The 27,630-nt window shown below is 35.8% G+C and overlaps 1 protein-coding gene across 1 annotated transcript in view; it reads right to left on the bottom strand.

The window, feature by feature from the left end:
• The window catches only part of OTOG (otogelin), a 104,962-nt gene that overhangs the window by 10,836 nt on the left and 66,496 nt on the right, over positions 1-27,630 (bottom strand). The window contains exons 34-51 of the mRNA XM_025169761.2: positions 26,967-27,084; positions 24,017-24,096; positions 20,155-23,243; positions 17,990-18,158; positions 16,850-16,995; positions 16,421-16,510; positions 14,735-14,918; positions 11,226-11,446; positions 10,724-10,862; positions 9,579-9,773; positions 8,576-8,788; positions 7,122-7,226; positions 5,589-5,699; positions 4,765-4,866; positions 4,156-4,254; positions 3,078-3,118; positions 2,233-2,308; positions 1,633-1,811 (exon numbers count right to left, since the gene is read on the bottom strand). Of these exons, the coding sequence (XP_025025529.2) occupies positions 1,633-1,811; positions 2,233-2,308; positions 3,078-3,118; positions 4,156-4,254; positions 4,765-4,866; positions 5,589-5,699; positions 7,122-7,226; positions 8,576-8,788; positions 9,579-9,773; positions 10,724-10,862; positions 11,226-11,446; positions 14,735-14,918; positions 16,421-16,510; positions 16,850-16,995; positions 17,990-18,158; positions 20,155-23,243; positions 24,017-24,096; positions 26,967-27,084 (5,357 nt within the window). The remainder of the gene's footprint in view (positions 1-1,632; positions 1,812-2,232; positions 2,309-3,077; positions 3,119-4,155; positions 4,255-4,764; positions 4,867-5,588; positions 5,700-7,121; positions 7,227-8,575; positions 8,789-9,578; positions 9,774-10,723; positions 10,863-11,225; positions 11,447-14,734; positions 14,919-16,420; positions 16,511-16,849; positions 16,996-17,989; positions 18,159-20,154; positions 23,244-24,016; positions 24,097-26,966; positions 27,085-27,630) is intronic.

Genomic DNA, 27,630 nt, shown 5'->3' with positions numbered 1-27,630 from the left:
TGCTCTGTACTATATTCAGTAAATGATAATGAAAAGTATACAAGAGATTAAGACTATCCAAAACTTTCCAAAGGAGAGCTTTGCAAAATTTATTGGCATGAGCAAACCAGCCCTCCTTGAAGCATTAAAGCATCCATGTCCTCCTTGAAAGGCTTTCCCCAGCTATCTGCACATGTACATGCACGTATAGCCACTTTGTTGCACTGGCAGTCTCAGCAGATTTTTTTTTTAATTTACCATGGTATTATTAGACATACAGTGTACTTCAGTGGCTACTTTAACATGGACTAAGGTCATCTGTTTACAGCTGCTCAAAACCAAAATTCATTGTGGGTCTTTCTGTATGAGCAGTTTGAACTGAAAGGGCAACTACTGCCTCACTTCACTTTCCCCATAGCAACAGAGTAGAAAATGTAAACAGAACAAATCAATCCAGAGTTCTCACTTGAGGCACAATGACCAGGCTCAAATTATCATCTTTTGGACACATTACATGAAGACCTAGCTCTTTTTAAAAGTCTGCAGATAGACCTTGACTTACAATCATTCATTTAGTGACTGTTCAAAGTTATGATGGCACTGAAAAAGTGACTTATGACCTGTCCACATACATATGACCATTGCAGCATCCCTGTGGTCATGTGATCAAAATTTGGGAACTCGGCATGTATTTACAACGGTTGTAGAATCACGGGGTCATGTGATCGCCATATGCGACCTTCCCAGCCAGCTTCCAACAAGCAAAATCAATGGGGAACCATATGATTCACTTAATGACCATGTGATTCACCTAACAAACATGGTGATTTGCTTAACAACCACTGCAAAAAAGGTCGGAAAATTGGATGTGGTCATGTGATGCCTCACTTAAAGGCTGCACTGCTTAATGATGAATTTTCTGGTCCCTATTGTGGTCGTAAGTCAAGGACTTCCTGTATAATGCTGGGAAAGGTGGAAGGAAAAAGAAGAAGAGAGCTCATCCCTATAAGGTAGATGAGACAAAGAAAGAGATACTGTGTGGGCCTACAGCTACTTTTATTAAAACAGCTATAATAACAGAAACTTGCAAGTCTGAGTGTGCTCCCCCTCCTCCTTCTTTTATTTTCATGAGAAGGATGTGGGGGCTGAGGCATTTTCCTAAATCTCTTTCTTGGTATGAGCTCAAGCCACATTTATCTGATTTTTGCCTTGGAGACGTTCCCTCTGTCTGTCAAGGCCATCCTCTATACTCCTTAAGAGGACAATCTGCAGCAAGGTGGATGGGTATAGCTTTGGAAGACCTGGATGACTAGACCGGGGATAGTTCATATTGGAGAAGGTCTATCTATGTGATCACTAAGTGTCAATATCAACTTGATGACACATAATCAGGTTGCTGACCCTTAACCTTTCTTCACAACTTACATTTGGAGATAGTCATTGGGCCAGAGGCATTTTGTTGGTAACTAGAGCTTGAGACTTTGCATCTCAGGTGAAGGAGGCCTTGGAGTATTATTCAGAGAACAGCCGAATTCAAGAACTGATCTAGCACACCCAAATGGGAATGGGATGGATTTATTATCTTGCCATAAATGTTCTCTCTTATTTTAAACTTCTCAGTGAAAGCTTATAGTTTAATTGTGAACTTCTTACAGATTTGCACCTTGCTGCACAATCAACAATGGAGGTATTTATCCAACAGAACTTGGTAACAGGATCAATTATACTTGTGCAATGTGAAGTGTGACAAATGCCATCAGGTGAGTGTTCAACAATGGATTGTCCCGGAAGCAGAACACCTCTTTCATTGTTCAGGCATACTTTGTCTTTTGCTGGAAAAATTTCAACAAATATGGAAGATATTGTGTAAAATTGTTTCACATACTATTGATATTTCAAGCAAAGAAAGGAAAGTGAAACTAACAATATGCTTAAACATTCATAAACACCATAGGCTATTGACAAAGAAAATGAACCCACTGATACTCATGGCTTTCTCCTGATTTCTATCAATAGAATCTTACAGTAGTAGTAAAACAATGGAGCTAGCCACAAGCTTACCCATTCAATTCTCCTTGAAGCTACTTTCAAGGCTTGCATAAAAAGTTGCAGGGAAATATCATCTGCATATAAAACTCCTTTATTTTAATTTGTATTCTATATTATGCTGCCTTAAAATTTCAGTTTCTAAATAGAAACATTACTCATAATAGCATAAATTAGAGGTTTCAAAAGAAAAATGGGTTTACTTACAACACTTATATTTAGAACAGTGGCAAACATTTTCTGTGCTGTTCTGGAATTTTTCATCTAAAACCATTTTCTCTCCCTGTTCACACAGGAAAAATATCAATATTATCTCATAAATATCATCCTTCAGTATTGGTGTTTTTGTTCATTGACATTCCTATAGAGTTACGGATTCTAACTTAAAAGCAAACAAACAAACAAAAAACAAAAGCAAAGCAAAATCCTGGTTCCCTCAGAATTCTTTGCTGTATTATTCCTATACATATACAGTATATCCAGAAGGAAATCTGAGTTCAAGGGGTCTTATATAAATTACTAACTTTGGGATACTAGGACACATTACTTAAATTACACATTCACTAATAAATTCTGTGCTTGTTTAACAGAAGTAAATCTCAGTGAGATCAGTGGGACTCACTCCTATTGATCCCACTGAGTCAGCATGTCCAGGTTGATATTCCTAGTCTAAGAATCCCAAGTATACATGTTGAGGATGTTAACCTTTATCAGTGGAAAAATGCATGCCAGTTTAATAGGCAATCTCTCTTCTCAGTTTGTTGAATGCTATGTCTCTAATCTGAGTTTCAAGAGCATTCTAACAAACATAGGAAGCCCTCATGTATGGAAACAATGGGTGTTTATTTGCAAGATGCACTTGCTTTACTAAACCAGTAATTATAACAATTAATGAAGCATAAATAAACCACTCATGCCTGTTGAGTACTCCAATTACTTTTACATATAAATATAAGTGAATTCAATAGATCTCAAGTGTACTCTAAAGTCTAAAAAAAAAAAATGACTATAGGTTTCAGATACTTTAAGCATATTTCAGTAAGGCTTCTTACCAGTTTACACTGAGGCTTAGGAATTGTGTCACATGCACACTCTAAAATAATTTTAAAAAGAGAGAATCAGTGTTCACAAAACTATCCATAAGATTATGTGAATATGGGTGAAACACCCATCAAATGCATTTTTTCAGCATTTTGTTCAAACAGTACAGCCAACATTGCACAAAAGATTTTGGCACCTTAAACTTCTTGAAGATTCATTATAGTATAAACTTTCAAAGAAAAGAGACCACTTCATTCAATGAAATGAAGTTTGTAAGTATTGTAAGGTTACTTTAACAAAGATTTTGTTAATGTAACCTTAAAATAAAGATACAGCTAGTATTTCTGTGCTTCTTGTCTAGACTACCTCCCAAGGCTGACATCAATCTTGCAAGTCTGAAAGTGCATCTCTCCTGTCTCGCCTTTACACTCCAAGAAACTAGGGAGGGTCCCTTCTGAGACATTTGCCACATACCCATTCTTTCTGAAAACTCAGCTGCCTCTTATCTGATGGCTGCCTAGTCTGTGATTCTTCCTCCTGTCTCCCAAGGTCGTACCGTGACACCCGCCCTCTGGAACATCATTCCCCCCTGAGATTAGATTGGCCTGGTCCCTGTTGGTCTTTCATAAGGCCTTGGAAACCAGGCTTTGTGCCTGAGATGGGCGATTAAAGAAATTGAATAAATAAATAAATACATTTCATACATTCAATATTTATTCAATTGTATGTAAACAGTTCTCCAATCATTCAACAGAATCTTCATATCTACCTTGCCTATATTGGCTCCCACTTCAACACCACTGCAAGGGATGACTTTGCACATTAGTAACTTTGGTTGTACAGTAGATCAAACCCCCAAAATGAGCATTTTACAAGAACTTAATTATAAGTTGTAATTGTGATATTTTGGAGACTGAGGAAAAACTTTCTAACCAATAAAACAACTCTGAAAACTATTAGTGTTAACCTACCACATTTCTAGATCATCCTGAACCACAGTTAGAATTTTAATCCAATACCATTGACTTTTGTATTTTCTAAAAAAAAGCTCTTAATTGCTTAGAGGTAAATTAAAAGAACCATAATTACCACATCTACGATATGGACAACACTTTTCTGGACTCCACACTTCTATCAAGGACATTCCTAACACACATTTAAATTCAGGACAACGAAAGGTTTCACAGACTGCAAGTTAAAAATAGAAGAAAAGACAGAAGTGGTTTTATCCTCAGATTCTTGAAATGGATGATGAAAAGTAAAATTAAAAATCAATTTTTAATGCATTCATTAATTTTAATTAATTAATATGGTATTTATTTTTAATTATTTGTGGGTTTTGTTTTAATTGTGAGCCACCCAGAGTCACCCATTGGGGGAGATGGGTGGCATACAAATTTAATAAATAAATAAAATAGTCACAATGGTACTTATTCATCATATATAGATAAAAATGTGTAAATTTGTATTTAAATTCTCAGTCTTAACTATTTAACTACTGATGTACATCTTAATATACTGTATATAGGTATCATCTGACAAATACTATACATCAATACATTAACCTATCTTTCTTGTATGACTACTTTGAAAATGAATGCAGATTAATAAAAAGTTTAATTCATGACAATTCTGTATATTTACAGCACAGAACAATCATTGCAAAATAATTAAGATAATCTCTGATAGCAAACTCACCACACTGGTAATCAGGACAACATCTGTCAGTAGTATTGCCATCCACGGTAAGCATTTCTCCTTCTTGACACACTGGAATTTGAGCAGAACAACTGCCACATGCTAAAAGAGAAATATTTAATTTATCTGAAAACAAGGTGTGCTATTGTTTATTCTGTTTTCTGTAACAGCATACATTTTTTGTGAATTACATTTTTATTCCCCTTTAACCATAACCTCAAACAAATAAAAACATTACAGACCAGAAATTGGTGGAAACAAATTTTACTAGAAGAAGGGGGAAGGTACAAGCTCTTAGTTAAGCTTTCAGTGTACCATTATGTTGGCATTATACAGCTCACCTCTTCACAATATCATTTTTGGGCAATCATTCACTGGTGACAAATTTCAGTAGGTATACATTACTCCAGGATTAGAGTGACCACTATGGATGGATGGATGGATGGATGGATGGATGGATGGATGGATGGATGGATAGATACACACACATACATACACACATACACACACACACAATTAAAACATAGCCCCCATTTTTGCAATTCTTGAAGTCCTCCTAGATTATGATTTTCTCTCTCTCCTTCTCCTCCTTCTACTTTTAAAAGAACCCCTACCCCTATTCTCTTTACTAACTAGGTCTCAAACCACCTCCACCCAAACATTAAAAATGGCCCTGAGTCACCAAAATGTTTCTTAGAAGCAGTATGGATACAGGTGATGTGAGGCATCTGGCATGAGACAGCAGGTATTATTGATCTGAGATAGTAGACCATTCTTATATCTTTGAGGCATCAAACTATACGTAAAAACTAAAAGTGACATACAGCAAATATAAGAGAAGCAGCAGGTGCCTTCCACGTGGGCAGCAATCAAAGTTTGATCTGCTCGACAATGGGGAATTTGTTCCATAGACTTACATTTTTCTGGATCACATTCTGAAATAAGCAGAGCATAAACAAGAAAAAGAAGTAAAATAATACTTGAATGGATGTTCATTTGTATTACTGTTATTAATTTCCAGAAGAATACCTAGTATACACTGGGTTGCCATTCTACTTTCCTTAATAAGAACTGATGTCTGCCTCCCTTGTATCTTGGTTCAGCTTCCTATTATGGTTACATAGCACTTCCTGTGGCCACTGTTCATCCTCCTGGAGAAAGGAAGTGCCTTGTCCAGAGTCCTCCCCCTTAAGATTGGCTTGGCCTATGAGAGATGGGTCTCTCACAGCCTGAGCAGCTTACCCATAAATTGGGGAGGGGGATGAATAATAATGAAAATTATACCCAGTAGCATTACCTCCTAGTATGTGTGAGACAGGTGGCTAGAGAACAGCATCCTATCTCCTCTTGAGGAGATGAAAACAAAAGCCTCAGTCTTATGATTTTAATTCATTACAAATAAGAACAAGTAAAACTTCCTTTCAGCTTGTGTAGCCAATGTCCAAACAATATAACTGGATGGAATAAAACATTTGACAAAAATACATACAGTACAGTGCAGTATCTCAAACCTTAGTCTCCCATTGAAAGCTGACTTCAGATAGCATATGATGGTACAAAACTTACAAGATTTTAATTAGACAAAAGACAATAAAAACTACAAGAGGCCAATTTCCAAATATCAGGATTCATAAAGCAGACTAGCATACCTTAAAACAAAGGAACCCCAATGCAAATTCTGGCCTAGAACATTTCCTTTACCTCTGAAAAGAGGAATTTCCCCCATCTTGCTTCTCCAGATAGCTGGTCCTGACTAATCCTTGACTCCCATAGTTTGCAACCTTCAATCAAAGTTTTAGGAGAACTTCCTCTTAACTCCTGTTGACTCCCTAATGATTTCTAATTTGCACTTCAGTGAGTTCATTCACCTTCAGCCCTAAGACACTGAGCTCTGCTCTTATCATGGGCCCCAAACCATCCATTCTCTCCATTGAGACTTGAGACTGAAGTTCTTTTCTGGGTCTGATTCAACATCATTTCTCCCTAGTGGTCCCAGATAAGGTCCTACCATGGTTCCTCCCATGCAAAGTTCTCCTGCAAATTAGCTCACCCAACCAAGTGGCTGTTTCCAGTCTCTTTTTGCCTTATATCAGCACTCTCTCTTCTGAGTGTTCTTTTCTCCTTTATCTCCTCCTTGGTGATCTGCTTCCTTTCACATCTCCCAGCTCTCTCTCTCTCTCCTCTCTGTCTCAAAGCAAAGGTTTTTTAAACAGAGGAGAAAGGGCTGGTGAATCTCCCTCCTGTTTTTGCTCAGATGATGGAATTTGAATTACCTTTGCATTACTTATTCAAAATTCTATACAAGCCAGTAGAGACTGGTTTGAAAATGATTATATTTTTTATAATTCAGTACTTACCACATGTATAATTTGGACAGCAGGAATTATCTTGATAATAGGCTACCAGTTTCTCTAAGACTTTGCATTTAGGAATCAGCGTGTCGCAAAGGCTTTCATTGCAAGCTTTACAGATAGCCAGACAGACCCAAAAAGAATAAAGGAAAATATTGCTGATTGTAGTTTTTAAAATGTACCACTTTTTGGCACCCACACTAAACATTGCAAATGAAATATTGACAATTATAAATTAAAACAAACAAACAAAAAAAACTGTTTTACTGAGCCTTGTAGAAGATCCTGGGGCCAAGCAAAGAGAAGCAGAACCCAATAGGCAATTGCAATTGGACTGTTTTTTCATATATACATATAGCTTCATTAGAAGGATGTCATGTAGCCTTAGCTAACAAGAGAGCAACAATATGATAGCTATATGTGGCTTTCTATGAGGTGAGTTGGGCTAAGAGAGAGTGGGTCCTATGTTATCCACTGAGCTTCCATGGCTGAGGGTGGACTTGAACCGTGGTCTCTGTACCCTTAGTCCAACACCTTAACCAGAACACTACACAGATAGCCAGATCATCAAATCTGAACAACCTAACTACTCCTATATCATAAATATATTATAAATACAGTTTCATCCCATCATTTTTATGTGCTACTTTTTTGCAACACTGTGTGCAACGTTTTGGCTCACAATAGCTGAAATAAATACCAGTAAGTATAAACAACAGCCAGTGTGCTTCTCCAGTCTGTTGTTCAAGCTTTGTTCTGCCTAAACTAGTTTCACTGGCCAAATTTCTTTAACAAAATTGAAAAAACATTATAACTGCAACTCAGTCAAAATCAACAGAAAGTCCTTTAGGTAAACTTCTGAAACATAAATCATGTTTCTTGCCCAGTATAATGAATCACATATATTCATTTTCCTGGTAACCCTAGCAACTTTAATGACAATTAAATAACTATAATAGATAAATGCTAATGACAAGCATTTCATAGTGTTTTCTTGCTTTTACATTTAGTTATTGTGTTTCACCTCAGAGTTTATTTTTCATAAGCAGCCATTCAGTGTTATTTTTATATGGCTAAGTGGTCCATATGTTTAATGAAAACTGGAAAACCTCTGTTTAGTATCCCCAAAATTGTCAGAAACATCACAAAATTTCAGCAGGGCCTTCACTGGTTGAAAAATATCTTGCCAGGCTGTAAAAAATTCCAAATTGCCTCATTGGCTTTCAGTCAGTATTCCTACTCATTCACCCTTTATCAACTTTCTTCCTTGCTCCCTATGATCTCAGCCTTACAAATGTATGAAAAACAACCTAGTATATTCAAATATATGCAAGTCAAGTCATTTGCCATTAGTGTGATTTTTTAAAAAAACAAATTAAAAAAAACGTTTTAAACATTTGTCCTTGTTATTGTTTCTAAAAGAAAGCCATTCAGATACTGGAATTTGCAAGAATACTTACTGCAGACTTTCTGATGACAACAGGACTGATCACCAGGGACAATTGAGGCCACTTCCCCAAAGCGCTGGCATCCGAAGTCATAATTAATGGAGCAATTGTACTCCACAGCAGCAATGGTATCACTGTCCACACATTTGTGCATACAGCAATTACTACTGGAAGTTTTCCAAATTTCACCCACTGCACGAGGCACTCCAGAATTATCTGTACAGGCTGAATTGTTCAGAAAAACTATATGCATTAACTTTTTCTACAAATATTTTAGTCACTGGTTCAGCATCATTAAATCTCTAATGCCCATATATATGCAAAGCCCAAAGTGGTTGGGAGTCAGGCAATATACAAATGTAATTAATAAAGACAACAACAACAGTCTTCTACAGAGTGAACAATGCCAGCAAATGTATATAGCCTTGAATTGCAGCACTACAGAAGTTGATGGATAATACACTTAAATTCCTATACCAACAGGATGTCTAATCTATAAGAAACGGAATCATTAGGATGCTGACGCCGTAATCCCTAGCTCCACCTCTCTGCTTATTTATTTACGTACAGATATTGGTATGTCACCTATTGTTATGACTATAGGCTTGAGTCCAGACTCTGCTTATATTCTACTAGAGATAAATTCGGAAGTATTTTCTGAATATGCAGAATATCCCTAACATCCAAATAGACCTTAAAAAAAAGAGGAACCTCTGCAGACTAAGGCACTGATCCATAGATAGACAGACAGACAGACAGACAGACAGACAGACAGACAGACAGACAGACAAGAATTAGCTTCTCTCTTTATAAGCAAGGTTCACAAACTGGAAGTGGCTTCTGTTCATGAACAGGTTACCTGTAAGTAGATGAATTCAGAACTATTGGCTATTATGTTATCTGAATTTCATCATAGCTGTCTGGAAAGATGGACTATATATTTCTCAAATAAGTATTTGACAGCCAAGGAAACAGATCAGAGTGTAGGCTACAGAAGAAAACAGTTAGCACCTACCACACCTCTCTTCTGGGATGCAGAGAGCAGAATGAATTCGATGAAGGGTGGTTCCTTCTGCACAGATACAGCCCTCAGTGAGCACCAAGCAAGAGTCTGAATCTTCTGCTACTGGCTCTGTACTCTGACAAGCACTTGGTGTGTTGCATGGATGTATACAGGCCTTATAAGAGAAACCATCTGGACAAGGAAAGGCTAGCAAGACAATTGATACAGTGTTAACATAGTGATGCTATTGATATGGGAGCCATCAGGTTATATTACACATGGTAATATATAACCATTACTGGCATTAATAAGCAGCGATATTACCCCCTTCTTCACTAGAAAGTAAAGTATAAAGAAATTTAGAGCTGGAGAGCTGGGAATGCTTAATCTTTCACTTGCTCACCAGTCGTCCCATTAATTACCCTGCTCAAAGCACTTTCCCCACAGTTCCAGATACTAAATCACAGAACCTGAAACATCTTTCAGCTATCCAGCCAAATCCTTTCTCAAAGTGGGAAATCCAGAGCGAGGCCATCACAAAACAAATGTCTACTCTTCCCAGGGACTGCTTTCAGTCTCAAACTGCTCTGAGAAGTTAAGCACTCCATTTGTGTCGATTTAATAATTCCAAAACAATTCCCGTTTAATAATCTCTTATCCAAGCCAGTGATAAAATTGCTGAATGATATCAGCACCTAGAAAAACAAGCTAATGTTACCCTATTTCAAATGTTTGACAGGATGAGAGACTTTCAGTGCAGTTTAACACAGTTTCCAGCCAACAGAATACCACCGGTAATATTAGGTGGCTGTTCCAAAAACACCCAAGAGGGTCAGATCTTATTAGAATTTGGATGGGAGACTAATATTGGCTAATGTATCTTATCATTTATTTTGATGTTATTAATGGTATTTCTGTTCATATAATTTTATTGTACTGAAGAAAACAGTTATTCCAATATTTACTTGTATTTTCAAGACAAGCTGGGCCCAAAGATTACCAACATTTCAAAGAAACGACTGACTTTGGACCTAAACTCAGTCACTTAGGCCCTAATTTATTATTCAGTTTCACAGACTGCATTCTCTTGTCAACATCCAGTAGTGTATCTTTATTGGGGTTAACAGCTAATATAGAATCTCAATACAAATACTTACAGCAGTAACTAGAATTCCTCCATTCTATACAAATATTAAATTTATTACACATGGCAACATAAGCAGACAGTGCTACACATGGATTCTGAATATACTCGGTGTCTTGGATCCACAAATTGCAAAAAGAAGCTGGAGAAACCTTAACACACATAAAAATATATGGATTAGTAACTGATACAGTTACAAAACGAGCATCATTAGCAATCTGATGGAAAGAAACAGCCTATATAATGGATAACAGACTATACAATAACTATTCATTCCCGGATAGGATTATTGTAAATTCTGGATCCCACTTCAAATAGAAATATTGCATTGCATTCAAGCTGTGCCAAGACCACCAAAATATTTTCCCTTGAATAACTATCTCATTGGCCCTGCTGAAAGGGTAGGCAATTTATGAATAAAATACAACCCATAAGTCAAGGACTGCTTGCTATTAATATAAAAACAGATTTATCAATAATAAAAATAATTGAAGTAGGAATCAAAGATAACATACATAAGGATGGCAGCTGCTGAAAGTGTGGGTCAACAATGTATTTAAACAAAGTGAACAATTCATGGCTGAACAGTTAGTTTCATGGGTTCTTGGTTCTCCAATATACTTCAGTGTATTTGGCACCAACCAGCTATCTGTGAAGATAACTGAAGCAGCCGCAGTGCTTAGAACAGTATTATTAGGTAACATGAGGTCATTTGTTGAAATTCCATCACAGAAACCTGCAAAAGAGGACAGTGCATATTTATTTATCTTACAATGCTTATAACCCACCCCAATCTGAAAGGATTCTGGGCAGCATACAACATAAAACAAACAAAAAGGAAACATATATGCCAAACCAGAACAGTATCAGAAACAGAAAATAGCTACAGAAAGCAAAGATAAAACTCCAAGATTGGTGCCCACATATATTATTGTACATATCATATGGTATAATATAATAGAGCTGGCATCAATATAATTATGAAAAAGCCTCTGGATTATGATTTAACCAAATTCATCTAATTCATGTGTAAAATCTTCAGTCTATAGCACTAGCCAATCTCCATGCAGTGTCTAACATGCTGAGATAACTGCATCACCTGGAACACCTTGGCTAATCTCAAAAGTCAAAATGAAGTTGGACCTGATTAATATTTGGTGAGAGATCACCAAGAAGCATTGGAACTCTATGATAGATTAGCAAGGCAAAAATATCCTAGAAGGGAGTGGCAAACCAGTTCTGTATTGCTGCCAAGAAAACTGTAAGGACCAGGAGCTGATTTTGACTCAGATTGCATAATGTATGGTATAATGACTAGTTTTACGTTATACCATTGGCGGAAGTACAGCTATATGTGGCTACATCTTAAACACTCTGTGTTAAAGAATAGTCTGATATATATAATTGGATATAATTGGATATCCTCTGCTCATAGAAAGCTTTTGGATTCATTGAAGGCTTCTATATGGAAGTTAATACAATTTTTGTATGGAAATGGAATTGGAACTGAAGAGATTCTAATTCCATCTTCTACATTGTAATTTGTATTTCAAAGATAACTGCCCTGAAATTTGATTAGTTATAAATCTTGTCTCACATTTTGTTTACACCAATTAATTCCTAATCATTTATGAAACTACACCAAAATCTATCAAACAATACATAAATTATCCTACCATTTTATGTATCTACGGATATATATATATATATATATATATATATATATATACTCTGTGTATGTGTGTGTGCACGTGTGTGGTATAAACATGTGTAATATTTTATGGGTGAGTAAATAACCACTAAAATACAATCAGCAAAAGCAAAAATTGTGATAGGGATACTATAGAACCAATCTGAGAGGACTTAGGGTTCAACACTAATATAAACACATTTCAACATTTCTGTAATATCAATTGAATTGAAATATTACAAACAAAAGCTTTAAATGTCTGTAATAATAATACAATTTTTGCCAAGCTCAAAAAGATGTCAATGTAGATAATGAACAGCCCTCCAAGGGGAGATCTTTTCAAATCCAAATTTCTTACATTTCTCAGTTATAATCAAGACAACTTTAAGTAAGTAAATGTATAACACTTGGCATATTAAATCAAGATTTAAGTCCAATCAATAGGTTTTTTCCCCCTACATATGTTTGTATATGATTGCAGCTGAAATGTGGTTAGGACTTCAGCATAAATGAAGCTCAAGAGACTGTTGAAACATAGTTTTTTCTTGTCTTGTGTTTTAAAGTCTAAGATCTATGTTAGCAAAAATAAATAAGAAACTAGTCAAAGCTAGTTCAAACAATTCAAAATCAGAATAATTGTCACTAACATTTACTTCAAGTGTTTCTTCCTTATAGCAACATTACTATTTGCAAGGTCTGAAAGTCCCTCATGGAAGTTTTGCCTTGCTGCTATAAGGCTTCAGGCTTGATCATATGCAGGTTTGGGGAAAATTTTGCTAAAGGAACTGATTATTGGACCAGACTGATAATCAGGTAGATCACTAGTATTTAGTTTTTTAAAGTTCCCCTTCATCTGGACAGCTTTGTTCCTAGACCAAATAAAAGCAACTAAGAAAAACATGATTCCTTTTAGAAACTATGTGTCATCATGGCATAGAGAGTGAGCAGCGACAAGAGATCCTACATCGCTCCACTTTCTTTATTTGCCAGACTTGTCAACTAGGAGGTTCAACCAGCTCATCACTGGAAAGGCTCAGTGAGTAATGAGAAGTTTGGCAGGCATGTCAGTCCCCCATTCTGTTTGTCTTCTTTGAACAAGACTGTCAAGTGTGCTTGATGCTCCTTCTTTGGGGCTGTTGCAAACCAGTTTTGGAAAGGGTTATTATGCAACCCAGTTATTTAAGGTTTGAGGGTAGGAAGCCTTTCAAACCTTGAAAACTTATTATGGTCTTGGGAACTGAGCTCAACTCCTGGTGACAGATCCAAACAGGTTTCTTGAAGTGGTTTGCCATTGCCTTCTTCCAGGATTCCCAGCCTGCCTGACTGCTCACAGGACCCCCATCCAAGTACTAACCAGGCCAACCCTGATTAGATTCTGAGTTCAGGCAAGGGGAGATGATTGCCAATACTGATTGGCATTTCTATTCAGACATCTTCATATATTATAAGAAAGAAATGTATGCTTAATCACATTTTTCTTTCTGGTCCTCCATCAGGCTAAAAGAGACTCACTTTTTAAGTTTATAGATATGGTTAACAAGTTGTAGGTAGGAAAAAACTGGACTTCATTAGTATTCTGACATAATGTACCTAATAACAAATTGTACATCCATGCCACATGCATCTCATGGTGAGGTTCTTCTGATGAGGGTGTTTTGTTTAATGATACAGGTTGCTTAAAATTCCAAAGTATCTGTTCCTAAATTTAATTTCAATAGCCCATACATTCATCTTTACTCTCTTCTCAATAGTAGAGATCAACTCAGATTTCCATTAGCGCTTTTTCCCATTAGTGAGGGAGAGGATTATGCCATCTGATTCAAATTAAACTCTTATTGAACCATCTTACCTTTTATGCAGCATGTTCTTCAGCGTATTAGCAGAGAGCAGGCCACACATCTTTAAAATACCTTATTTGACTTTACGAAAAGCATAATGTAAAGTGCATTTTCTACTTATTTGTGTTCTATTTATTTTCACATTACTTCAGCCTTCATACTTCTATTTCAGAAACTCTAAATGTAGAAGCAAATCTTACCTCACCCATAGTATTTGCAATATAATCTCAGAGGAATTAAATTTTTGACTGCAGATACTTGGGCTGGCAAATTTAGGATTTTTCGTCTGTGCTTTGAACATTAGCCTCATTTCAGCAATAAATTATTATAGTATCATTTTCTAATTTCCTTATAGAATTACTCTTCAAGTTGCAATATAGTTTATAAACAAGCCAATGTGATATTCCCCCTTTAACAAAATGGTGTGCTGAGTGGATGGCTATATAAAGCTATAAAACAAAATATAACAAAATAAATCTTACTAGAGTTTGCTTACCACACAGTCCCATTGTTTTTTGATCACTGGTTACATTATATTCAATTATCATCATCCCAGTATTATGAAACCACTGAATTTTAGTATTTGTTGGGGTTTTAATAAGATACATAAAGCCAGTGTCCTCAATTTTAAAACCATATTTTCTAACAGTAGGCCAAGCATATTTTGAATTGACCGCTATCTAGAAAATATATAAAGAGACATTTAGGCAACACTTAAGATTAGAGTTTGTATTTTGTCATAATAATATTTTCAACAAGTCCTGCTCCTTTTCTGTAAAAGCAAATCTTTTAATCAAAGGAATTCTAATGGAAACTTCTAATGAAAACCTGTACAACTTGCATATTAAATTCCTGAGCAGCAATTAGGTAGCAAATCTGGGAAGAAAACAATAAAAATGTATGCAGCATTTAAACTAGATAATTATGACTCAAGTTGTGCAGGTATAGTTTAATGCCATCAGGGCACTGGGTAGTGTTTTCTTTTTAAGCCAGTGAGAAATTAAGTTCTTTAAGGAGCACAATGAAAATGTAATTTGATTGAAATGCAGAAAGGAAATAGAGAATACAATACAAGAGAATTAAAAACGTATGCCAACTGGGAAAACCAACAAAGCTGGATGTTGTAATTTTGAAATTTACCCTTTTCCCCCAAAATTCTAAAATTACATAGTGAGGCTGCTATTTTTTTTGTCAGCACACTTACACATCTATTTCTGATGTGGTCTCATAGCAGAATCTAAGATTAACTGGACATTCCAAAAATTCTGGGTGGTTAAAATGGAAAACAAACAAAACACCTTTCTCTCTCAACATCACTAAATTTTAGCTAGCTTAAGTGTCATTACTAGCTTCAAGCCTGGATCACTGACATTTCATGTTAACCTACAGTTACTACATACAGTAATAAACCTTCGTCAAATACATTCTGTTTATTCAGCCCTTATTAAACTGGTAAAAAATTACAAGACATGTAAAAAAAGAGGAAGGAAAATATTCTAGCACTGACTGCAAACTATAAATACTGAGAATTCCTATGCATGATTATTCAGAATACAGTTCCACTAAATTCATTAAGATTTCTCCTAAATAAGCACATAGAGGACAGGAGAGTTAACATGCCACTACTGCTTAAGAAGTTCTTATTCCTTACTTCCATTTTATTGTGTGTTCAGGAAATAATAAAAATAATATTTAATAATAATTACTATTATCAATAATTATTAATATCAATATTAATTGATTGGATAATAATTAATATTAATTACTCACGTTACAGTCTTTAGTTGGAAACCTGACCTGAACACAGACATAAATAAGACTGCACAAGCTTTAGGAGACTTGGCCACCACAAACTACATGCCCAAAACTGCCAGGCCAAGAAAAAAAAATAGGCAGAGTATTGAGAGAATTGATTTGGATTTAATTTAACTTTTAACTTAAATTATATCAGTTCAATCAGTCAATTCATTTAATAGTTTCCCCTTGCAGTTGGATTTTAAATCATTAACATCTCTAGGAATTCTGCTCATGTCTTTCAGAGGCTACAGGGGTCCCAAGGCTTCAAGTTATGCCACCCAACATAAATCATAAAACAAAAAGTCATGAATTAGAGTTTTAACAAATCAAATTCTTTATTACAGGTCAACAACCAAGAGTAAATAACAGGAGAAGTAAAGTTTACCTTTCTATTTAAGCGGTCAATGATAATCTGGTTAGACAGATATGTTAAATTCAGCATTGCCAGACTTAGCTTAGAATAGGTTAAGATCCCCTGAATAAAACAGCAAAAATAGGAATTTATTCCACAAAGAATTACAGCAGTGGGTTCCATGTCTCATAAAATTAAACAGTGTGACAAAAATATTCATCTGCCATGTAAACACTGATTTCAACTGCAGCCTACATTCAACTGTCTTGATATATAAGAGAAAATGTTCAAAAGGTTCGCTATCTGAAAATACATGGGAAGGATTATTCAAACATCAGCACACAAGAAAAGCAAAATTAATGATCTTCTAGCTTCATAGCTTCTATTGGATCAGAGCTCTAAGACTGTATTTATTTGTGCACATTCTATAAATACAAAATAATAATAAACAAGATTAAGTACCATATTAGTGTTTCTGTAGTCAACAACATGAATGCTTATTGTTTCATCTTGTGTTTGGCTGATTATATAAGCTGCTTCCTTAAATAAAGCCATATGAAGTCCATCAAAGGTGATAAAGCTCAAATCAGAGAAGAAAGTGCATCGACCTGATCAAACATAATGTGAACTGTTAATTAAATAATTTTACAAAATGGGCAGATGTTTGCTGGCAAATGTGACTCACTGTTTTGTTAAATTACTGTAGACTAAAATATGTAACAAATAGAATAAATAATTGTAAATACTTTTCAAGCACATTGTATATTTACATGTCAGGCCATAGCTTGATGGACTGTAGTATTGGCTGAACAACATTATTTTATTCGAGATAATGTTTTGTGGTTCCTTGAATTCAGTGATCTAGGGAGCAACTCAAGCTTTTGGAAAATTTGAGAAGTAATTTCCTGATAAATAGGTCTGTGTGCAAAAGAAGCCCAATATGCATGCTGTTGATACCCAAGTCTTGAAAAGTAAGAAGTTTTGCTATTTTCTCACCTTTAAATGTTATTTTGCCCCATATACTATTTACTTAGGATCAAAGCAAGTTGGATTCAGGGTTGCTCTCCTGAGAACAGAAGGCTGGCCTTTCCATTTCCCCCTGGAGACCCAGTTTCACATTTCATGCTACTCCAGAAATTTCTACAATCCTCACCAAAATTTTAAGGGGCACAAGATGCTACAGATGGAAGGAGGATTCAATGGAAAATATAGCTTGCCTTCTTCTAACATTCTCAGAACTGAAGTTGGAGACTCTAGATCCAACCCCTAACATTTGTTATGTAAATCTCTACATAACAGGTATTCTCCTCAGTAACCAATGAATTGGCCAAAATAGGAATTACAATTTTTATCAGTAATGGTATCATTAATATTATTTCTACGTTAACACCTCTTCACTGAGTTCTATTTGTTTGGTTATTTTATTACATACTGTGCAGCATAATCCTCCCCAATATTATTTCTTTTTGTTAAACTGCTCGTGTTTTGTAGGTATGGCAGGAATAATTCCTACCATCTGTTCCTTCTGTACCTGCTCTGAAGTCCAAGGTTTCATTGGCTCAACGCAGTTTTAAAATAAGCATTAAATGACTAATAACTCACATGCACATTCCCATTTGGGGCAGCATTTGTCTCCATTAATCTGAACAGCAAATCCAAGAAATCCACAGCTGGGTTGTGTTGCACTGTATGGGCAGTTCTGTGATTTGTTAACTTGAATCAATTGTCCATCTAAGCAAATATGTTTTATGCACTCATTCTCTGTGGCAGGCTAAGGCATATTTAGAAAAGATTGGTTACTACTCTTATCAAAACAAAAACAATGAGAACATATTTTTCAAAAAATCAACATAGTAAAACACAGGAGCCCAAACTATTGAGTATCCAAGAGTCTTTTTTTGGAATTAAGGTTGAATTCTGAAATAGCAGCCTTGAAAAATGTTCAACGTTTAGTTCAATATTAATAATATACAGATCATAAAAACAAAATTACAAAGTGAAGCTAATTATTAAAACTAAAAATTTAACAGTGTGTGCAGGCGTGCACGCGCACACACACACATATATTTTCCCAAACGATCATACTCAGTAGTTGAGAAGCCCAGAATATGTTCTTAGGCTTCTGCATCAATATTTTACACATGAGCAGAATTATCAAGAGGCTGGTTCAAGTAACTGCTTCCAGATCATGTTAGGATGCAACTAGATCTGTAAATCATCTAAGTATGGGCATTTGGCAATTTTATTAGCATAATGTGTTATAAGGAACTTGTCACTAGAAAAAATGCAATTGGCTAGAAAGATTTGTTTGCATCACTAGTTGTGTTTTAATGACTGTAACATCTGGAAAAAGCAAAGCAAAGTCAAGTCTGAAATAATATTGCAGAATATTTCTAGACCTCCCTTCTCCGATCATCCCTGATACTGCTTAAAGAAATAATCACAAGTTTCTTCCATCTACCTTTTATTTTGAACCATCACATCATAGTGGAGGCTACTTCATTGCTTTTAAAAGTCTTTTCTATGTTATCCTTCTAACAAAAAGTATTTCTCATGCTTTATTCTTAATTGTTTATTCTGTGCATTTTTGCAACACGCACACTACAATTGCTGTGGTATCTACGTTGTTGTCAGTCAGTCCAACCCTGAACATGATGGGACAACAATGGCTGGAAAAAATAAAACATACAGTGAAGTGATTTGAAAAAAAGACTTGTGCTCTGTATGGACAACTATGTGCTATATATGGATTATATTGAACAACTGTGGTCCAATTGCATTATTTGAGTAGCAGATAGCAGAATCAAATTATAATCTCTCTCTGATTCCTCAACTTTTAATATAAGTCTGTGATTATACTATACACTTATGTCTGAAAAACTGAATATACTATATTTTGCATTATACAATACTTCTATATGGTGCAATGAATTTTATAATCTGAGCTACTTTTTTTAATGCAGTTCGGATTTTAAAAACGTATTTGTGTTCTTGGGTATTGCTGAAAATTCTTCAGTCATGAAATAACAAGGGATGACAACCTATAGCCCCACGACCCTTAATTTTAAAGGCTTTTGCAAAGCAAACTATTCAAAGTTTTGGCAAAGTGGGGAGAGCGTTGGATGAAGAGAGAGAGGGCAACAGAAAAAGAGAAGGGAAAAAATGGGCATCAGGAAGAGACAAACTATATGGATCCACCTACTTTTGCTTCTGATCCTTTTCTTTGCATAGTGAACTCACCAACCCACCCTTAACACGTGGCTCCCTCCAGATTACACCAAAAAAAATACAGATCCTCACAAAATCACAGGATTTCTATTTCCCTCTCGTGGTGTTTATCCTGGTGACATGGTGTATTTTATGTCACAAACTAATGTAAAATAATAAGCATATAGTTTAGTCCAGCTACCAAATCTGAGACACAACTGAAATAATAGCTTATACCCCAAATTATAGTTTTGCAAATGGAAATAGGTTTTTGATTTCTCCTTTCTGCTTCTCCTCCACATGATAATGGAGCATTCCCTGATTCTCAGAAGATTTTCAGGGAAGTGCCAAAGCAGGAGAAAAATGTGAAAGTTGTTGTTGTTATTATTTAAACTTGGATGCCATCTGACTTTCAACAACTCTGGGTAGCTACATTTATGGCTAAAAATAGAAGTTAGAAGACATATTTTAATATATCATACATCCATGATCCCTGAAGTAAAACCCACACACAAAACATTCCTATGGTTGAATAAAGATCAATTAATTATATTACTCACTATACATGTTGGCTGAGTTGCTGTCTCTCTAGATGGTATGAAAACTGAAGCTAGAGCACCTGAGGTAGTTTCAATAGTAGTAAAATTTGCAGCATATACAGTGCCAGAATCATATACTGGTTTGGTTGATAAATAGGTGGGAGCTGGTATAGCTGTTGAAGCATTTGGATGAATTGGTGGTATAGGCAAAGGTCTTGTTGATGCTATAGTTGCCTCTATTACAGATGGGAACTTGGATATTGCTGTTTCATTAGTAGAACCAAGCAGAGCAGGGAAAGTTGGTGAATGTTTGCTAATTGAAGGTGATACAGTAAGCTTTGTAGACAATATTTCTCTATCAGTTTCTAGTATTTTAGAAGTTATGCTCTTTGTTTCTGAAATAACAGAAGGTACTGAAAATAAAGATGTGATGGATTCTCTTATTCCTGCTGTTTTTTCTAAGGATTTTGTGACACTCTTGGTTGTGAGTCCACTTAGTCCTATAGGTGTTGAACTATAAGAAATAATGGAAAGTGGCACTTGCTTAGACAAAGTTAACACCTTCTCTGTAGCACTGGTCTTCATGGGTGTGAAAGCTGTTGATACTACTGGTGTTACAAATACTTCTTGTGAGCCTGTTTGACTCACAGCTGAAGTTTCTGGTGCTTCCAATATAAATAGTGAAGGTGATGTTGATTTTGATACATGAAACAAAGTGCTGGATTCTGCAGGAGATGCTTGCTTTGTGGTGGGTAAATGGGTCTTTAACTTTTCGGTAGGAAAGGACTCTATTATTTGCTGGCTTATTTCTTTATCACTTACAAGTGGAATTTTTGGTGAAAATAAAGTAGTAAATGAAGCAACTGAAGGGGCAACAACTGGATGTGAAGTACTTTGGAAGAGGGAAGACATTGCTACTTTGAGAGACTCTGTTTTACTTGAAGTACTTTGGGGATAGACACTTGTCTGTACCACTTTAACTGGAAACTGATATTCAGTAGTAGTTCCTTTTGTGGTTAAATAAGCTCTAGAGGCCAGCAAATAATCATGCTTCCCTGTTGTTTGTGTTATAAAAGATGGAAGAACAGATTTGTCTTTTACATGAGAAGAAATGCTTTCCGTTGGAGAAATATGAACAGAGGTAGTAGTGATTTTGGAAGTTATAGATGATTTTGTTGTCTCAATTGACTGTTTTGAAGTGGTTGGTACTGCAGATATTTTTTGTGTTGAAGTAAGTGAAGAGGATGTTGTGTTTACCAGATGGATTATGGAAGGAAATCTTGTTACTGAAAGAGTAGCAGAAGATAAAGCTGATATTTCTTTGATTGATGCAACTTCTTCAGTAGTTGATGACCTGCTGCTAAGTTTAATGTATGGAGATAAAGTAACCCTAGATTCTTTTACTGTCAATTCTGGAGTTGACCTTAAAGCTATTGTGCTTGGTGGTACTGTCCTGAAGGTGGTCTTTGAAGTAACTGGGTGAATGGTAGTAGCCACAGGAACTTGAATTTCAGATGGTGAAGGAACAAGACCAGTGACTATCTTTGACGTCATAACTGTAGAAATTGACATTGGAAGGTGAGAAATAGATGGTTTTCTTGTATATAAACTGGTAGTTTTTACTGATTCTTTTTTACTAAAATGTTCTGTTGCTTTTTCTGTATCAGTAACAGCATGCTGAATAAATGGATATCCAGTTGTTTCAACTGATTCTAGCTTTTTAGTCACCAGTGGACCTGGGACAACCGTGGCTATGAATTCTTTTATAAAAGTAGATTCTGGTTTTGATTTTGTTATGCCAACAGAATCTGGAACACTCACCTTTGTAGTTTTCAGGAGGAAAGGTATTTTGTGTTCTGTAGATGTTTTCTGGGAGATTGGAATTGGTGATTCAGATGAAGTTGAGGTTTTAGAGCTTACTATTGTAGACAGAGGTGTAATTCTGTAAGATGAAACAGACACAGCCTTTGTCATGTTTGGCTGTATGAACAGTGACTGCTCTCCTGTTTGTAAATATTTTTTGGAAACTATTGTAGTAGGAGAAGATACATCAGCTTTTCCAGGAAGTTTAGAAGTAAAAACCTGAGGTCTTGAGGTTATAGGTGAATACAAAGAAAAATATGAACTTGTTTGATATGTAACACTTGATGTTGTTTGTGGCATTTCCTTTTTAATGGTAGAAACAAAAACACTTGGATGTGTCAAGAGGGTGTGGGGAAGCTGTGTGGGAACTGGAGTTATTGGAATAATGGTACTTTTAAGTTGTTCTTTGATTAAAGCAATAGTTGTCCTTGATGTTTCTGAAGGACCTGGCTCTAGAATTGGTTTTGAGGCTACTAAAGTAGTAAATAAAGGAGAAAATGAAGTTTCAGTAACATTGGCAATTGTTACAGTTGGTTGAGTTACTCCCAACTTAGTTCTGCTTGAAGTTGTTTCCCTTATTGTTGGCAAATAGGAAGATATTTCCAAAGTTGGCAATGTTGCTTTGGTAAAAAAGTGACTAGTATGCTCTGTTCTTGATGTTACTACAGATGCAGTTTGGCTTTCTGTAATGTTTTCAAGTTTTCTTTTTATGTCCTCTGTAGGAAAACTCTGAACACTTATTTGTGAAACTAATCTAGATGTGGCTGGTGATTTATCTTCTCTAATAACTGATGGAGTCACAATGGAAGTTGGAGTAGCTGTCAATTTACTTTCTTCTTCAGTGACTGTAGATGTTGAGGGGACTGAAAAGCTTGTCATACTGCTTGTTTGCAAAGTATCCGTAACTACATCAGTTGCTGATGGAGGAACTACAGATAGAGGGCTAAAATCAGTTACCAGCTGTGAAAATTCTGGCATTGCACTTGTACCAAAAGCTGATTGGACTGAAACAGCTGGTGTAGTTAAAGTAATATTTGGTAATGAAACAATTGAAAGTTTAGCTTTTTCTATGGTTGAGCTGAATTGCTGCTTCAATGCAGGTGTTATTTCTCTAAGTTTTGATTCTGGTGTTGCAGATGAAGCTATTTCTTTACTCAGAACTGCTGCAGAAGATTGAAGAGCCTCAAAAACTGTATGTGTTTTTAAAGTGGATGGTGGAATTTGAACTTCTACTGTCGGTTCAATGCCTGAAATAAGACAAAAACAGATGACTTGTATGTGAGACATGTATAGTGCTGTACTACACAGAATTAAATCTGAGTTAAAAGTGTGTTATTTTTATTTTATTTTATTAGTACAGCACTAATAAACTATTATCCATTTCTAACATGTCTATTCTGAAAGAAAATGTGTTTAAAAATATTAAATGTTAGCATTTTAAAACATGTTTTGACATCATAAATATAATTTAATGAAACCTGAACACATTACTGAACACATTTATAATTTCATATTTCAGATTAAGGCTCTTCTCACAGTGTCTTATTGCCAAAGACTTATTTTTCCTTAGCAGCTGTAATTCCATATGTAGCTGTTCCATATGTATCTATTCTAAAATTCTTTATGTAAGAAGAAGCCTCAGGGAGTCAGTATTCTTACAGAATAAGGTTTAAGGTCCTTGGACACGAAAGTGACTTAAAGATACTATCTTAATCTTCTTGATAATACTGCCTTAAAAGAACAACAGACTGCAAGTTTGATAACAGAAAGCACCACGTATATGTTCTTCCAGACACCACAATGGAGTTCATAGGCCTATTCACTCCAATTAGACCAAGCAGGGAAACTAATGGTCAAGCAGAAAATGGGAGGGATCCTCACTTGGCCAAGATTCTAAACCTTTGCCCACAATATTGGGAGGACAAAGTTTTTCAACTAACTTAGATTACTTTCCTAAATTTAAGCCTGAAATAATAGTTTTAAACCCTATAATTTTGAATCAATATTATGTTATACATACAATCTTCAAAATAGACACATCTTTGAGTGACTTCATCCAGCACCATATTCAAAGGACACATAGGAACACATCCTTCCACTCTAAAATAATAACAATAATTATTAAGATTAACTTTTCATACAGCAATATGTAGCATTGAAACAAGTACTGAGTAATACTCTTAGAGACTGATCAATGAAATACCAGTATATGGGTACAACTATTCTTAATGTGGCTTATTCATCATAGAAGTCAACTTCTTTTAAATGGTTTGTGAATTACAGCCTTAATTTCAAAATAACTGAAGATACCAGAACCTTAGATAACTGCTTCTTTTTTCTTCTTTAACTAGTATTGGGGCCAAGCTAAATTACTATTCTACTAAGCTGAGCTAATTCATGAATGATGTGACATTTGGAACAAATATATATATGCTTGCTGAATGATGAATATTTCCATTTAGAATTGGCAGAAAGCCATTACATGCTTGTATAAAATTATGTTCCTTGTTTGTTTATAGCAATGGTAACATCCCATCAGAACTCAGCTATGTATTTCTTTTGCACGGAAAATTACAAGTCACAGAGATGAGTTATTTACATGAAAAAAATGAATAAACCCCTGTAGATATTAGGGGTAAAATGCTAAATCTCAGAAGTAAATTCTAGTTATTTAACAACAAAATCTAATGTATATCTGCTCAGAAATGAACCTGACTGAGGTTAAGGGGACTGACCCCCAGGCACACGAGTAAAGAATTACAGATATGGTAAAAGTGTAAAAATAGATTATATCATCACTTGCATCTTTTGTGAAGGTTTTTCCCACCCAGTTTGGATAATTACAGTTACTCTTACAGTGAGTGGCTATGAGTCAAAATCCAAGGATGTGGCTCCTATGTTGCTCTTACAATAATTATTAATGTGGCTGCTTCCTCTATGACAATATAATTGTTTCCAATAGAAAAAGAAAATATGTATGTATTTTATTTCTCCATCTATCAGTAAAAGAAACGAAGACTGCAAGAAAATGCCTCTTTTTTTTTTTTGATATGAGTGAAATGTGACTAACATAGGGATAAGGTATGCATCACAAGAAAGAAAAGGCATGGATGAACCATTACAATTGAGAGATGTTAAATTATAGGAAGAATACAGGTGGGAGCTTTATACCAAGTGTTTGCTGATGTCTTGATGTCTTGATGTCTATATTCACTACAAGTATAATTCAGATTGGAAACCCTGTTTTAAGAATGTGCTATAACTTTTTCCCAATATAATATACAGCTAGTCCTCACTTAACGACCACAATAGGCACTGGAAAATTGATTGTTAAGCTGGAGGCCATTAAGTGAGGCATAATGTGACCACACCCAATTTTACAACATTTTTTGCAGCAGTCGTTAAAGAATCACTGTGGTTGTTAAGTGAATCATGTGGTTCCCCATTGATTTTGCTTGCTGGAAGCCAGCTGGGAAGGTCGCAAATGGTGATCACATGACTGTAGGACACTGCAACTGTCCTAAGTGCAAGCTAGTTGCCAAGTGCCTGGATTGTGATCATGTGACCGCAAGGGTGCTGCTACAGTCATCAGTGCAAGGACTGGTCATAAGTAGATTTTTTGTAACTTCAAACGGTTGCTAAACAAATGGTCACTAAGTGAGGACTACCTGTAAATACTTGCTGAACTCATTCTAGTCCATAGAAAAGCAGGAATGGAATTTTAATCCAGCAGCTACTAAACATTACATAATCCATCATACGTTTATCCTATCGGACATAATTAGAACCTTATTTTAAATATGGTATATCCCCCTTGAAAAAGTCCAATTAGATTTTTGTTTCAGTCCCCCAGATGGGTGCCTAGACTAGAATTAGGTTACCCAAAACTGAAGCCACAGTTTAGCTGATCATTTTAAATCCACATTGTGGAAGACCATCATAAGCAAACTATATTCATACAGTCTCTTACCTGAGCGTGAATTATCCCTAGGATCAGAAAAAGCTAAAGAGGTTACCAAACAGAGGAAGTGGTACTTAGACTTTCAGAATGATTTATTGACTCTTAGAAAATTCCAAATATCCACTCCAGCAGGTTACCTGTGTACACTTACCCATGCCAAATACTGCTAGGCATTCTCTAGAGCTCACTTCAGTGCTCTACCCTTGGCACACATGGATGGCAGCTTCTGCAAAACTCCCATTCCACAGAAGTTCTGCCTTTCTTTTGATTGTATGCTGGTCTAAGACCACACTAAAGTGGAGGATGTATCCCTAGATATTATCTATGAGATATTCCTGAGGTAGGGTAAAGCATTAATATAGGAGCATTAATCTTTTGGCATTCACTACTGCAACTTTAGAGAGCCCGTTTGGTGTAGCGGTGAAGGCATCAGGCTACAAACTGGGAGACTGTGAGTTCTAGTCCTGCCTAGGCACAAAGCCAGCTGGGTGACCTTGGACCAGTCACTCTTTCTCAGCCCTAGGAAGGAGGCAATGGCAAACCACTTCTGAAAAACCTTGCCAAGAAAACTGCAGGGACTTGTCCAGACAGTCTCTGAGAATCAGAGGTGATTGAACAGATTTTTTTAAAAATGCAACATATTCCATAGTTTTATATAAGCTGTGATGTTCTTGAAATTGCCAATATTCTATGCTTATCTTGCTCTATATTTTTTTTTCAAAATGCAGGCTAATAATATCTGCCTTTCTTATTCTCAACCGTAGACTCAACCAGAATGTCTTCTGGTTTAAGGAGTAGCAGGCAGGTGCTATGTTCATGGCCTTGTGCACTGCAGATCACTTGTTTTCCAATTTTCAAGAGCTGCACAGCCTTGACAATTACATAGTCCTCAAGTATGTATTAACTGCTACCTTTTTCCATAAAGCCTCTATTTTGCTTCTAAGCTGATAAGCAATGTATCATTTCCCTATTAGAGACAGTGCTATTATTTAAATTATGAAACACTTACTTTGGAACAGTCTGACAGTGTTTTGCCAAAGGATCTCTGCATGTCTTGAAACAAGGACTTGAACAAGCATCATAGCGCCATTCACAGGTTGAGCGGGATAAAAATGTAAATTTTGTATCTGCAAATAGAAATGTATTTGTATGAATAAAATGTTTACATACATATGCACTCATATATTCTAGTTAATAAATACAGGTCCCTCTTTCAGCAACCTGCATTGCTAAATTTTACTGGCAATGGAGGTTGCCATTAGATAGCTGCATGCAAGCTGCAATCCACAGCCCACTCTTTCTTCAATTCATAAAATGAACATGCCTTTGAATTTTTGTTATTTAACATCCCTAAATATATAATATGTATTATTTAACACAGGGCTCCTTAAGAATTTAATCCAATAATAGGATTCCAAATGACATCATATATTAAGCTACGCTTACTAGCAATTAATGCTTCCGTGTTGTGGAAGGTGCACAGATATGTTATAATTTCTCTTTAGATCTGTCTGATTATATAAATCTTAAACCAGTAGTCTTGAAGAGGGAGCACTGGTGGTATAAAGACTTACAGAGATGGATGATTAGCATTGTTACAAACAATATAATACAGGTAGTCCTCGCTTAATGACTGTCCTGTTTAGTGACCGTTGAAAGTTACGATGGTGCTG

Source organism: Python bivittatus, unplaced genomic scaffold, assembly GCF_059951505.1.
Source record: "Python bivittatus isolate LINGU-HERP-01145 unplaced genomic scaffold, Pbiv_v1 ctg000480_np1212, whole genome shotgun sequence".
Taxonomy (NCBI): domain Eukaryota; kingdom Metazoa; phylum Chordata; class Lepidosauria; order Squamata; family Pythonidae; genus Python; species Python bivittatus.
Note: the sequence above shows the minus strand (reverse complement) of the source record. Positions and strands in the feature narration are given on the sequence as shown.